Below are 16366 nucleotides of genomic sequence, written 5' to 3' on the forward strand. Positions count from 1 at the left end.
TAAACTTTTGACCTCAACTGGAGCGGCTTTCTGGAAAGCAACAGGCTAGATTTCTACTGCTTTTTGTTGTGTATGTCATTACAAAGGGACAGAGAAACAGTTGTTTTGATCTTCACGGCTTACTTGAATCTCATGAGACCGGGAACGTTTTTCAACACGCACAGAAAGTTTTTTTTTTTTAAAGGATTTTTATTATTTCTCCTCTCAAAGGGCATCATGTTGGAACTTAATTGAAATACTATTATTCATTTTAAATCGGGAATTTAATTTTGTTAAACCTTTGAATCAGTCTTCATTGTTTCCAGAACCCCGTTACAATTAACACACTTCACAAATATTTAAACGCTACATCAAATTATTTTCATAATGAAAATATGTTTTCTGTCACTGATTCCTTAAAGAGCTTTGTACACCTTTTTAATAAGGATTACAAATATAGTTATTGAAACTTGTCACTGATCATTTGGCCATGCTCTCTGGTCTATATACTATTTAGAATGACTTCAAACATAGTTTTTGACATTACTCTTTTCACATTTCTCTAAACTTGTTGGTCGACATATTTGCTGACACTGATCTGCCATAAGCTAATGTGGACCAAATGATGATCCCCTGATTATTGAAGGATGTGAAAAAGGGGAAAAAAAGATTGCTTTTATTTTAATGACTTTGTGTTAAAAGGATAAATCTGAATGACCACAAATGTTCCTCTCACTAACGTCCACTCACAAACCTCAGCTCAGGATCTTACATGACTCAGACTCAGTCACCCACAGAGTATTCAGAGCACACAAAAATAACTGCAGGAGAAAAAGAAATGATTGGCAAACAAAAAGACAAAAAACTTTACACGATATTACCACAGTACATTGACTTAAACTGCCATGTTCTTGAAAACGTTTCCCAAGATTAACAGCTAGAGTAGTTGAAGTTTAAATTGTTATTCTTTTTGGCCGTTATCATTACGATGTGGAATTTCCTTGTAAATCAATGACACTTGTGAAAGATGTTTCCTAATAAAGAGGGGGGGAAACATGAGAGTGGTAGTGGGGGGGGTGGAGGGCGGTTGTAATTAAGTACATGAGCTGGGGGCAGACCTTTGGATCCCGTATACGTGGTGGTATGTATGTCTGCCCACAGAGCCGCCAGGACACCCCGGATTCCAGTAAATGCTTTCTACCATGAACACCATTTTAGCTTTGATGCTGTGACTAAAGGCTCGCTCACACAAACCACTTCCATCACAACTAACCGTGCAGTCGTGCCTTTCCTGGTGTAGATGTCGTTTGGAGTTAATGTCATGTTTGTTTTTGAAATCGGAAACCATATATGTTTACGAGAACCGGGGAAGTGAATGTGTTGTGAATATGAAAAACAGCAATCATGTGGTTTGCATCCCCGTCTAAAAGTAGAAGGTCCGGTGTATTGACGCTGAGTTATCTTGAAAGTCTGTTTGCTTGTGTTGGGAAGTCACAGATTAGAATACATGGGGTTACTGTAAGTGGCACAAAAACACCATTTAGATCATTGGTGGAGTCAAATCAGATTATCTTTTCAAAGGTCACATCTCCTTATTGTTAGGGAAAGAGTCTGGTAGTGATGCTGGTAAATTGACAGTCATCCACATCGGCATTTAAAATCACCCCAATGGATTTGACAGGAAGTTTAAGGAAGTCCCCTTTTTTGAGATAACAGAGATTAAGATGTGTCTGTTTAACACATTCCATACAGGGAAGCTTTAAAATGTCTGAGTCACTGTTTCGGTTGTGAAATATACCACAAAGTTTGTCAACAGGAAGTTACCTGAAAGACATTAGATGGCTGGCTAGTTAGAGCTATGCTAGCCATTTTTCCTGCTTCGAGTCCATAAACTAAATTAAGATAAGCTAACCTGTAGCTGACTGTAAATGGGATGGTTTGGACATTTACAGGTTGGAACAGAAGCCATTATCCATGCCTTCAAAGCTACCAGACTCCTATTACAAAAACATTCATTTTAACTTGCAGAATATGGAAGTTGCTGGTATCCCTGATTAGCTAGTGTTATTGTGTCACTTTATTGATTTAAGGGTGGGTTGAGATTCAAAGTCCCACAATAACAAAAGAAAAAAGAGCAGTATAGGAAGACAAGCAATTCCCTATTACAGTATTTGTCAAAGGTATCTAGGGTCTTAGAAAGCCGCTAATAGTAAAGGGAATATTTTAAATATATAGCGTACACATAAACTGATATTGATTTATTATCTTAGCCTTTTTTTAGGTGGATAAAATACCTTTTCCTGCCATCAGGGTTAACAAAAGTATGCTTACTGCTCTAAACTATAGGTATTAATCTGAACACATGTGAAATATCTCATAAAACCTGACTTTAAAAAATCCAAACTATTCCTCTGAGCTACAAAGACTAGCAATAGGCTACTTAAGAATAAAGCTACATTTACAAATAACATGAACAATATCAGTCATAAGAATAATTATACATGAGACTTACAAAAAATGTTGTGCACCTTTATATGCCTTCATTTCCCTATAGCAGTCTCACTTGGCTTGGCTTCACTGCTGACCAATCTTGAACCTTTCCCCAAGGCAACCATACAGACAGTCTGCTGCGTCCAAGCACAGTGAGACACACAGCACATGGAAACACACACACACACACACACACACACACACACACACACACACACACACACACACACACACACACACACACACACACACACACACACACACACACACACACGCAGAAAGAATTACAGATACGAGTGCCAGGTCTTTTCAATCAGAGTTTAATGGGGTGTGAGAGAAGTAGACTATGGTCGATATGACTGACCATCTGTAAATGGACTGAGTCATTTGAACTCTTACTGGAAGGCTTGCATAGCTTTCTGTGCGCTTCTCTTCTGTTCTCATGTGTAAAATGAATGAATACATCTGTGCTGCAGTCTGCTTACTGACAGTCATGTCTTCTGTTGCCCATTTTAAGGATTATAAAATATGTAAACTTAGAGTGCATACTGTAAACTGGGAGCACTTGCATACAGACACACTTCCTAGGCTTATAATCAATCAAAGATCAGGGTTGTTTCAAGAACTATAAGAACAAATAATGTAGATATTTGTCACCATTTTATCGTTTTACAATTTCTAAAAGACGGACAGGGTGGGTCACCTGACAGGATCAAATACGTCCCAGTCTTTATAAAATGAAACATATGTGGCTATTTCCATATTTTGAAATCCGTTTGAAGATCTCTTTAAAGAGGCAGAATCAGATGTTTGCTTAGGAGCCTCAGAAGACCCCAGCGCTGTTTGATCTTCACAAACAGCGACGCTTTAAAGTGGAAATGTACAGATGTACTGCAGTATCAGTCTTGACAGGGGTCACTGAAGCCCATAACAGGCTTCAAACAGACCTCCCTTTTATAGTGTAATAGAAAGGGATTCAAATGCTTGAGTGAAATTGGTTATGGATCACTCAGGTTTCATTATAGACCATGTGAACAGCCCAGCAAACACAGAATTCAGTTAAAAAGACAGATAAGGAAATGCATAATAAAACATCAAAAATGTGGACTTTTTGCTTCAGCTGTTTGAAATAGAATGTCCCCTATTTGAAGAATAAAATACTTAAATCACAATTTACTTTAAAAACAGGACAACAACGACATGGCCTTCACTTAAATAAATAAAAACCGAACTCAAATGCTATCACACAGGTTTTATTTATCTGGCAAAAAACACTTTTAAACTTGCAAATGGTCATTTGTAGCCCCCCTTTCATGTGTTATAAGCTATCAGAGACATTTTGCTCTGCTGTGTGACATTGTGATGCGCTGCTTGTTCGCTTCGCGATCCCAGACTTCCTACTGATCCCTTTTTTTTTTTGTCAAAAGCGGAAATATGTGGTTTCAGTTTACAGGTCGTACCTCAGACACAAGTAATGCTACACAGAGAGAGAATGAGAGGGGAGATAATGAAAATAAAAAACAGGTATGTCTGTCTGTTCAAACACACCTCTCAAAGAGGAAACAGCTGCAGGTGTAAACAGAGATGAACACACACACACACACACACACACACACACACACACACACACACACACACACACACACACACACACAAAGCTGTCACACTATGTTTGGCTCTTTTATTGTTTTTTTTAGCTACAGCTTGGATACATTACCTTGTGCCAGAAGTAATTTCAAGAAGGCTGTAAATGTTTGATATTTCCTTGCTCAGTCAACCTGATTGGACAAAATCACCTTTCTTTAATTCACTGTTCTGATTTTTACACTTTTCCTCTGAACCATCTATCAAAAAAGGAAAAGCCTTGCATTTGCAGTACCATGCTTTAATTTAATATCTGTTCGCCAACATTTTTACAAGCTTTAAATATACAGAATCTGGCAGTGAGATCTTCTGGAAAGAGAAGAAAGATTAGAACTATATCTTTCTAATCTGGGAGTGAAATAGAGTGTGAAGAAATTGAGATTGAGAGAGACACTAGGCCTATTTTACATCATGAAGTCATCAGATCAGATTCTCTGCTTTGTTTTATCCCCTGTTTGTGTTTAGTCTTTGTGCCCTCCATCCTCACTTTCACCTTTCTACCTACTCTTTTTTCCCTTGTGTTCCAAGTGCCTCAGAATGACATTACTGAACCCGGTGCAATGTCAGGCAAAGTGCAGAGTAGTTGTGCCTTTAAAGTTGGACATATCAGAGAAGACTGAGTAAAGCACAGCTGGGTAAAATAATTTGTGTCCGCTAGGGGGGGCTATGATGGGCCCTATTCAAGTCATGGGTCTCAAATAGACTACACCTGAACAGAAACATTGGAGAATTTGCATTAGCATATGCTTATAGACTCCTGTGTTGTATGTATCTTATTCCTCGTTGATATTTTCTTCCAATGTTAAAATAGGTAAATGTGATCCATCCCTTATCAGATGTCTAATAATGAATAATTCCACAGCTGTGAGATCGTCTATAAATGCATATTTCTGTCTTGCCAGCCACCAAACCTCATCATAGTCTCTCCAGCCTGTTCTTTGTCTGTAGAATGAAGCCCCGGGGTCGTTCTTCGCGTCAACAAAACGTGTTGTATTTACCCAGACGTCTGACAACACCAACAGCTGCCCCCGTGTGAACCAGGAGTTTGACGGTGCAGAGCGTAGAACCAGAGCGCATAGATCTGCCTCCTGCTACACACCAGCAGCAAAGTGTGTGAGAAGCCTACAATCTGAATTTTTACTATCTGTTAAAAATAACCTTCATCAAAAATTAAGCAAGCTTTCTGCTACAATGTCATTCACGAGATTAAGTTATTTCCATACATTTTGAATTTTCAGCAGTGGTTTAACAAGTTGTAGGTAGAAATTAGTGTATTTAATAATAATAATAATAATAATAATAATAATAATAATAATAATAATAGATCCAATAATAATAATAATAATAATAATAACAACTTTAATTTATATAGCGCCTGTCATCAACCCAAGGTCGCTTAACAAAGAAACATTTAATTTGAGTTAATGTTGGAAGGCTTTGTTGAACAGATGAGTTTTCAGGGTTGATTTGAAGATGTTCAGAGAAGGGGAGGGAGTTCCAGAGGGCGGGGGGCAGCGACACTGAAGGCACGGTCCCCCAAGGTGCGGAGGCGTGAATAGGGAATGGAGAGCAGGCCGGAGTCTGAGGATCGAAGGGTGCAGGACGGGATGTATGGGTGGAGGAGATCTGTGAGGTACTGAGGGGAGAGGGCATGTCTTTATTCTTTATTTTGTCATGTTCCAGTTCACGGCTATTTACTTATAACACAACAAGTGATGATGAAATAGGCGTTGGAACAATAATAACATGATCATACATTTAATAGGATACTTTTAGATGTTTTTAATACATTTATTTGGTTGTTTATTGGTTAGAATAGAAACACATTTTCCATATCAGTCATGCACTGCCCTCCGAATTCTGCACATTGTGACTGCACATTTTTTTACATTTGTATTACGACCGATACTTTTTTCATTGTTTTATTTGTATGTTTATGTATGCACCATTAACGGTTTCTGATTCTGATTCTGATTTTCCTCATGGAGCCTATAAATCAACAGTGCTAGTCATTTTTCTAATTCTGACTGTCACCAAAGGCAACCTACATGCTTCCTTATAAATTTAGATTTGTTTAACCTATATGCAAGAGTGGCCCTGTCCCGCATGAAGTCTGCTGAGCTCCATTAAAGGTGGAGTTCTGTGGTCTCCATGTCTGTGCTGTGATGTAACGCAGAGTAAAGCGCTGTTATTGTGGGTTTTCTCATGTTAATGCCTCCAGTTTGTCAGGCATTAACACTAATCTATCCCCGGGATCTCCACTGGCACCTTGATTGCCCGTAGGCCTCCCATTGGAGAGACTTCAGTCTGAAACTGAAGATACAATTCTGAGAATTAAAACTAGGGATACAAATAAGGCAACTAGTGAGTGTCGATACAATATGTATTTTAGTTATTGTGAATGCTAAAGGTCTGCACACCTTGTTTATTTACATGAATAGGCTACAATAAATGCAGGAGACTTTACGTGTCGCAGGCGGGGTTATGTTTAATCAGATTAATCCTGTGTGTGTGTGCATGTGCATGTGTGTGAGGGAGAGAGAGAGTGGGCGACGAATATGGAGGGAGGGGTATATGCAGTCAACAGGGGGTAGGTAGAGTGAAGTCGCCCGACAGAGATGCTCACGCACGCGTAAGAGAGGGGGAGAGAGTGCTTGGCAGACAGACAGAGCAGTGAGTAGAGAAGTTTGGGTTGTTTAAAGTGCAGCCCGGCGGTGTAGTTTGCTCATTCACACCATGCAGGCTCATCTTCACCAACTAAACAACTAAAAACAAACCCTACATCTCTATTTTGGTTCCAGGTGACACGTGCGCGGACCTGTATGCTAGACAACTTTTGGATAAGTTTGCGCAAACTTTGCAAAACACAGGAGGAAGTGGAAGAGAATGAGGCGTGGAGAGCGCAGTGTTACCGGCAGTGAGAGAGGGTGACCCTGCGTAAACTCCCGATGACCACCTCTCTGTCGCTCTCTCTCAAACACACGTGAAACAGCAGCAGCGCGTGCATGTCCAGCGCCCAGGCCAGCATGACTCTGTCCGGCGGTCTGTCGGATACTTGTCAGCTCGTTTTACGCGACCGCATGGAGCCGGAGCTGTGGATGTAGAATGAGACTTATTCCAATGCTTTCTGGGGAATAGTTGGTGAAACACGTTGTGAAGCGAACACAAGCCACCGTGCACACTTTGGAGAGAGCTACGATGCGGGGCACTCTGGGCGCATTCATTCAGTCCTGTTTGATACTGCTGGTCCGGGCAGACCAGTGGAGGCTGAAGGACTCCGCCAACTGCGAGCTGAACAAGAAAGTAAGTGATTATGAAGCGAAAATAAATGAGTAATTGCACTGTTTAGGTGTTGCAAAAGTAGCTTTATTTAATTGTATTTTCTCGAACTCTCAGAAATGCAACGCTATCTTGTATTTTACAGTGTGAAGTGTCAGTTAAGGAGTCCACTTCAACTTTTTTTAAAATATTTGTCATGATTTATACATCAGGGACACAATATTTGGTGCAACAATACAAGGTTGAGTTGCACATCTTATAGTTTACTTAAAATTACTTCTGTGTTTTAAGTGCATAGGCTACTGGACTAATCAGTCTTGTCAATTTAAACTCTGATGTTTTTTTTAACTGTAACTAGTTGCCTTCTGATGGATTACTATTTATATCGTATTACTTCAAATAATCCATTAAAGTTGTACAAAAAGTTGGCAAAACGGTTGAAAAATGCCTATCACAAGTCCCAAAAGTGTCTGCAAATGAGAAGTTTTGAACTGTTCAAAAACTAAAGAAATTCAAATTATATAGATATCATTATTATTAGTAATTGATTATCTGTTTATCTATCCAGCTCTCATTTTGTGTATTGGCTTTTAGTAACAGGCAGTTTGTTACACAATCTAGATGTGTGTATTTAGGAGAATGTCAGCCATTTGAGACCTACTTTGTCCTTTTGCATTGTGTTTTACAACTGGTTCAGAACCTCCCCTTATTGATTACCTTTCAGTCTCAGTCAGTCGTGTCCTTTAAACTCACCCGGAGCATTTCAGGTCAGATCCGGCAGAAACAGGAAGGTAAAACACGCTGGCCTAACAGTCTGACAATCACTGACATGTGTATTGTTATTTTGGCACTTGGGTCCTAAGTGGCCTGTTAATAAGTCATTATCAGTCTGTTAGCAGTCAGTCTAATAAACAGCCTCTCGCAGACAAAGTGGTAGATTTGCTGCTTGGTGTGAGACCGGCCCAGTGTTTGTTCATGTAAAATAAATGACAACACTTTAAGTAAGATATGTTGTCTCTTTTCTGCCTGTTTCCTGATGTATCTTCACATGCCCATCAATTGCTTCTGACTTACTAATATTTAGGGCTGGAATGTAAAAACATTTAGCAAAAACAAATTGGTTAACCAACCACGGCAAATTAATTGGTTCCAGCTTCTTAAATCTGAGGATTTCCTGCTTTTAGTGTTTTAAACCACTGTAGATGGAACTTTTCTAGTTTAACAACTGATGGTTTATATCTATGAAACCATAATCAGAAAATAATCAACAGATTGTTTGATTGTGACAATAATTATTTGTTACTTCTTCCCTTTCCTCCTAGCAAACTGACCTAAACTCCTTCCTGTGGACGATCAAACGGGACCCTCCTTCATATTTCTACGGTACAATCCATGTTCCCTACACACGCGTTTGGGACTTCATTCCCGAAAACTCCAAGCAGGCCTTCCAGGAGAGCAACATCGTCTACTTTGAGCTGGACCTGACGGACCCTTACACAATCTCAGCCCTGACCAGCTGTCAGCTGCTGCCTCAGGGCGAGAACCTACAGGATGTCCTGCCCAGAGACATCTATCGGAGACTCAAGAGACACCTTGAGTATGTCAAACTCATGATGCCTTCATGGATGACCCCAGATCAGAGAGGGAAGGGACTCTATGCGGACTACCTCTTCAACGCCATCGCTGGGAACTGGGAGAGGAAGCGGCCCGTTTGGGTGATGCTGATGGTCAATTCGTTAACAGAGGCAGATATTAAGACACGAGGGGTGCCCGTGCTGGACTTGTACCTGGCCCAGGAGGCGGAGCGGATGAGGAAAAGGACGGGGGCAGTCGAGAAGGTGGAGGAACAGTGCCATCCACTCAATGGGCTCAACTTCTCCCAGGTGAGTTCAAAGCTCTACTAGTTGGCGCTGTTTTACAATTTGTTCCATTTCAGCAGTGTATGGAATCATCTATCTGTTTCTGTGTGATCTTACATTTGTGCTGATCTAATTGGGGGGAAATATGTTATACAATTATTTTTGAAATATATTCCTATTGCCAGGGAATTCAACATATTGGAAGAAAGATCCCTTTGCACTCTTTGACAACCAATTGACGATAGTGATTCTGGGCAGAAAGAGTTTTTGTCTTCATGCAATTTGTTTGTGGACATAAAACCACCACACAGATGCTTATTTGAAGTTCATTTGACAAATGACAAAGACTGTATATACTTATTTTTCACTCAAGTCTGTGGTGTATTCTTTTAGAGAGTTGACCTATAAATCCCCTTTGTGGCACCCCACACAATCTTTATTTTGTTGTCATAAAAATGTACCTAATATTCTTGGCAGTCTCAAAAAAAGAAATAGATTTAGAAATAGGTGTTCTGTATTTATATAGATGTTTGTGCCCTTTAATTTCTCAGCAGGTAAAAGATACTTCAAACGCAAAAGTACTGCTTTGAATGCATTATGTTGTTGTCATATAACCTTAGGCTATAATTAAAATGAGCGCAAGCCTGAAAAGGATTTTGGTGTATCCGCATCCATAATTAAGCTTTTATGTGTAGCTGCAGCTACGTTTGCAGACATATCTTATTAATCACTTCCACACGCAGATCTTGAGAGAATTTTACATTTGGGGAAAAAGCACTTTTATATTGAGTTGGTTCTCAGTATTGACTTAGTATGGTAAGCTGAATCGGTAGAGGTGGAGAAACAGCTGGATAGCCACAACCATTCCTCAGTACATCTTATGTGTGTGACGCAGCTGGTGGATTTACCTTTCACACATTTTAGGTCTGTTTCAATAAACGAAATGTCAAATCTTCTCCGCTGAAGAGGCTTCACATCTCATTAAATACACCAGTACTAAGTTGTGTAATACAAATGACAAAGACCAGTTGTATACATTCAGATTCATTTTTGTTTGAATGTTTACAGCAGATGCCTTTTCCCATAGCTTTGTTGAGTGGATGAAGGTGTGGTGTTATAATCAGCTGTAAAAACATTCAGCCGTGCTCCGCCGCGTTCTTTGTTATTAAAGAAAAATGGATCCTAATGACTAAAGTCTGAAATCGACAGAAAAAAAGGAACCTTGTTCCCCACAGCAGCGCACTTAAGTCCCCTTGTCTGCCTGTCTGTCTGTGCCCCTCGGTGACCCTTTGAGTATTACAAACATCTCTCAAAGGCAGCAGTCACTATGAAATCATGTTGCATATTATTGAGGAATTTTCTGCTAATGCTGGTCAGGAGCTAAGGGGATTACACTTGACCATTTAGCCTAACACCCAGATGCTTTAGGGTGTTGTTATTCTAAAGCAGGGCTGGTGGGCCTTTCAGACTATAAGTCTCTGCTCAAACCACCCAGCAGCACTGTTATAAGCATTCTCTTGAGTCTAAGAGGAAGAATGAGGCAATATTTTAAGTCTTGATAAACAAATGGAGTATTTGTAAGATTTAGCATTGCAAAGAGAAAGATGTTATTCTCCGGCTGAGATGAGATGATTTAGCTAACTGCTAAAGAAGCGTTCTCATTGGCTAAACAGTGAAGTTATATATTTCAGATACTCTTACACTTGTCTAATATTTCTCAGATCAGATGCAACACTTCCTAGTGTTATTTTAAATCACTAGAAGTGTTCTTGATGAGACGTCTGTGGTCTCCAGATATACTACAGCAGTTGGTTGACCTTTTTCTGTGGCTGTGTACATAATGACTGTTCTCTCTTGGAGGCAAAGGCAGGTGATGTTGCTATACAAGTGTCTTACTTTGACATTTAAAACCAGGGTTTGCATCAAGTTCCTCTTGTTTTATTTTAAAGCTAGAATTATGCTAATGGAGTCCCAGCATAGGTTGTAATTTGTAGTCAAGAGTCAAATTCCACCCATTGATATATTCCTCTTTGACTTCACTTTGGTGGACTACACATGAAACACGCAATAATTACATCCTGGTAACTTAACATTTTTAGTTGTCGGTTTACTAAATAGGAGACTACTCTCATGCAATCGCAGTGTTTATGTTATATATTTATGGTGTGTTTTTGCAGTAAACGGTTACTACTATTTCATTGTGCAACACTTTGTTGTGAAATGACAAATAAATCAGACATGTAACTTCTCATTGACTGTGACATACAGCAAACTGTTTCAGTCCAAAGATTTGCGGCAGACATGTTTGTTTTTCTTCCACTACATCAAAATTGTCTTCACTATCAACAATTTCCATCGGAAACTTGTTGGAGGAGCTAGATCATAGTTCCTGAGGTTCCATTGTGAAACCATCAAAGCCCCAAGTTTGTAGTTTTAAGAAGGTATACATCAGCCATGTTGTACCCACAGTGCCTTTGCCCATAGGTACCGTCATAAGTGGATGTAGTAATTGGAATGTCACCCATTGGCCTTTGGACGATGATTTTGAATCCTCCAGTTTGGCATTTCCCTTTGTCCCCAACTTTTTTTTTTTTTGGCTGTGAAATCAATTGAGAAGTCAGTTTTTCATAGAATGCATTTGGACTTCTTTTTGCAACAAGTGGAGATTCCCCATTGGCTATTTGAAAGAATCAAAGTTAGATGCAGCGTCTTCACTTTTTGTCACTTTCCAGACCTGGAGTTTGCTACAGCATAACAACTAACCTAATCCTAAAGGATGTGGCAGACCATCATGAATCATTTTCATAATTGATGTATTGGTTTCTGTTGGAAGACATTCATAAACTCCTTTTTTCCATTCAAACATTGGAACTTGTTATTATGGATATCACAGAAAGAAAGTGGGTGGCCGAAATTGGGTTTGTCAACACGGCTATAAAGAGGGAAAAACCTCCCATCATCACAGCTTTCATTGAATTAGGTCCACAAAGCCTCCAGAGGGCTCAACAATGAATTATAGTGTCCCAGAAACAACCCCTACCCTGACACTGCACCAGCACAGCACATAGCTTGGCACTCCATAATTTCCACACTCGGTTTCAATCCAATCAACAGCAGCTTGATGAACGCCTGGCTTGAAGCAGCCCGCTTGATATTTCAGTAAACATTTACTTTCGCAGTTTTTCAGTGTCGTTGAAAAGGGCAATGCCATTTAAATCCCTCCGGCTTAACTAGAGTGAAAGATGTCCAGATAGTGTGATGAGTGAGATACACTCTTGGTGAAACATATCGCCGCCTCAGACGCCATTCTTGATTGAAAATACTGTTAAATGAGGCTACAACTGGAGAACCAGTTTGTTTTCACTGGCCATTTTTCATCTGGCATGAAAAAGACTTGAGAGAAAAGGGGAAGGCAAATTGAAAATATAGTAGTTTATGTATAGAAGTAGTAAACATTTCTATTTTCAGGCCTCTGTTGAAGTTTGTGTGCATGCTGATTGGATGAACGTTTGTCTGACTGGTTGCTTTTTATCAATTTGGGGAATCATGGTTGCTTTTCTGGAGTCCTGGAGACAAAAGTACTATGATGTTTAAGGTGGGATTAGTTTTTGTTTTTTTTAACATTGTGAGTCGCTGCTCTGATTAATTACTGCAAAGCCAATACTACTTGATGATCAATCAATCAATCACCTGCTGAGCTGAATCAGGCGGATCTTGAAATCACATATTATCAATGTGGCTTAGTGCTGCACGATATTGAAAAAAACTGACATTGCGATATTTTTTCCCCCTGCGATATATATTGCGTTTTTTTAACTATATTTAACCGGATGAAGGATTTTAGTCACGGACGTCTGGATCTTAACTGGTTGACTCATCATACCTTAAGTCATGATCTAACATGTCATCATAATGCATGTTGCTTATCCTCAATTAAGGGGGTTAATCTGTGAATGAAGAAGAGAAGAACCTTTTTGTATCCAAAATAGTTCCAGATGGCAGATGTTGCTGTTCTTTTTGGAAGGTGTTTTGATGGTCTGCAAACTAGCGGGGCGGGGCCTGCTGTGATCTGATCAAGAATGATTGTGATTGGTGGTTTGCTGTGCATGCAGAGCCTGCATGTCACTCACTCAAGTACCCCTGACATGAGAGCCGCGCAAGTTTTCCTTTTGTAGCAAGCAGCAAAATAATTGTAACATGACGTGTTTGAGTTAATGTACCTTCTTAATATCGCACGTCCTAAAAAAAAATAAAAAATAAAAATAAAAAAATTAATAAAATCGCACGTCCCTGCGATGTGAATATCGCCATGCACATATCGCGGTTATCGCCATGACACGATATATCATTGAGCCGCAATGTGGCTGTTTGAAAACACCCAGCTCTTGCTTTAACATTTGTACGGCTGAATTAACATGGATTCTAGCAGATAGTACACAGCCAACCAAGTGTCATTTAAGTCAACGAGAGTAGGACGGGAAAATGATAAGTGAGAAAGGAAATACAGTATGAAGGACAGGTGGACGAAATTGCTATCCAGAGGTAAAAACGAAAATGATTTGACATTAACTTGTCACATGGCATGTCCCCATACCAGTCGATCTTGAATGAGGAGCTAATTATGAACAAAACGGAATCATCTGATCAGAGCAATCCTACTGAGATATGCCAAGAAGCTCAATGCATTACCGGAAGAATAAAGATAGACTTAAAATATTTACATTTTTATTTTCCTTCCCCCTGTAAACAATCCATCTTCGCCATAGCAACATATTGCCAAGCATGTTTTGTTTGCCGTCCTGACATTCTGTTGGACTGTTGTTCAGGTTGTGCTGTGATTTCCAAAAGGTATTGTCTGTCTACCATCTGCCTGATTCCATATGAACGCAGCATTAGACTTATAGGATATAAAATAGCTCAAAGCATGAAAAATGAGGTGGTTTTTATCTCGTTTTACAAGTGATGTGTCCATTTTTGCCTACCATTATGAATTAAGCCCATTGAGCTCATTATTTTCAAACCACAATGAATTATACTTTCTATACTCCGATCCCTAATCTGGCTAAGCATGACTGCTCTTATTCTTGCACGGTGCCCCTCGTCTTTTGAAGAGCGGGCTCAGCCTTGCCCATTACACTAAGTGAGCTTGTTGAGGACAACAATGGCCGTATGAAGGCCGGCTTTCTCTGTCACTGTTGTTGGAAACCCGCAGGACATTCCACACCTCAGTGGAGCAGACCTGCTAATGAAAGTGTTGTTTCTTTCCTCCCATCACTGGAAGTAATGGTGCATGGAGAGGTGATGAATGCAGGTCTCAGTGTATGTCTATGAGAACAGGGTAGGAATGTTTGAAGCCCATTTGGTTCATTCATGACGAGGAGGGATTGGAGCAGGGAGAGCCGAGATGCAGACTGAGATCAGTAGAGGAGCCATTAAGGGAGGAAGGCGTGACTCCCTCTGCATTAAAGGTACCATGACGTTACCTCTGTTTGACAACCTTGTAACTTCAGTTGAGGTGTTTTCTTTTTGCTTCAAATGACGGGCTACAGGACTCTCGATCGGTCAGTCTTCATGAGAAAAGCTCTGATATAATCCAAACAAAACCAACTTCTATAACCTGATTTTAACCCAATTATCTGATTACTGCCAGTCTGTAATTTCGAAATTTCCATAACCAATTTTAGAACACATGCTCCTCCTTAAATGTGGCTTTAATAAGCATATCAGCCCCATATAAAACCTACATCTTATATTGCCCTTTTCCTGCATTTGGGGAAAACTTTTTTTTGTTAAAGATCATTTTGACCCCTTGGTCAATCCATATTTTCTGTTCACAATTATGGCATAGAAACGCTAATCTCTCTTGGCTAGAACATTGAATATATAACAGTAGGTTATGTTTTGGAATCAGTAGATGTGTGGGAAAATGTACCAAGAAACCACAACTCATTGGACAGGACAGACGCTGTCACTAAGTGTGAACATCCCAAAACTCCCACACAAGCTCGACCTGCTGGACAGTACAATGACTGCCCTTATTTTCCAGCACCACATGGGCAATGCTGTGGGCAAGCTGCCACTGATTTCCAGAGTTTGCTCTCGGAGGAAAATCCTTCTCATCTCCTCCTGTAATGAGATTAGATGGCAAAATGAGAATGATGATGAAAATAATTATTTGTAGTGGTAAAAATCATTTGGAAATCCATTCCTGATTCAAAACCTGATTCTTGATGATGTAAATGGAAAGTGGCACAAACGTTTTTCAAGGAAATGTGTCCACAAAATATTTCACTTTCATCATTCCAAGCTAATTGAACAAGTATAATTATGAAATAAGAAAGACGCCTGTCACTTGAACCTCAACTACAAGACAACTCTAGCACGTGCACATGGTATTTCAACCGAGTCTCATGGCATTTCGTGTTCACCAACACGATTTTTAATCTATGGATTTGTGTTCACCAACACGATTTCCCCCTTTTTTCGTGTTGCACGGCACGATTTTAAAAGCAATGTATTTCTATTGGTAGTCTCACGGCATTACGTGTTATAGGAAGACCGGAAGCTGTGTGGTTCATAAAAACATATTTTTACTCAATAGCAAGCCACAATTATTGCTTTTATTTTAAATCGTATAATTTCGGACTTTTGCTGCCGTCTTTGAGGAAAATAAATGGGGCTCAGAGCCTCAGAATACTGAAATCTGTATTTTTTAAATCTTTTTTTCCTTCTAATTTGTTATTCTTTTCAAACTAACACACTGTTATTTACTCACCAATAACACATAATTATCCTTGTTTTTATTTATTTGTTTAGTTCCATAATCTCTGGCTTTTTTGGCGTCCGTCAGGAACTGAATTTCAAAATAAAAATAACCGGAAAACAGACGTAGGCATTTCGAGCGATTACCCAAGATCCTCAGCTATGGTTTAAGCTTGCCGATTGGATGTTTTAGCCGCAAAGCATGTTGGGATTTGGTGTTTATATGATATGAAATCGGAAAAACGTTTTAAATGAATAAAATAATACTTAATTCCGAGTGTTCTTGCTTTTCTCTTTGAAAATCATCACATAACGGCATTGTAATACACGGTTCGGCTGCATTAAATATTACA

General features: G+C 39.5%; 1 protein-coding gene across 1 annotated transcript in view; it reads left to right on the plus strand.

Moving 5' to 3' along the window:
- Positions 1-7180: 7180 nt before the first annotated feature.
- Positions 7181-16366, plus strand: part of trabd2a (TraB domain containing 2A) — a 66605-nt gene continuing 57419 nt past the window's right edge. Inside the window, exons 1-2 of the mRNA XM_010793238.1 lie at positions 7181-7416; positions 8715-9275. Of these exons, the coding sequence (XP_010791540.1) occupies positions 7312-7416; positions 8715-9275 (666 nt within the window). The 5' untranslated portion in view covers positions 7181-7311. The remainder of the gene's footprint in view (positions 7417-8714; positions 9276-16366) is intronic.

The sequence above is a fragment of the Notothenia coriiceps genome, unplaced genomic scaffold, assembly GCF_000735185.1.
Source record: "Notothenia coriiceps isolate Sejong01 unplaced genomic scaffold, NC01 NC01_scaffold00037244, whole genome shotgun sequence".
NCBI lineage: Eukaryota > Metazoa > Chordata > Actinopteri > Perciformes > Nototheniidae > Notothenia > Notothenia coriiceps.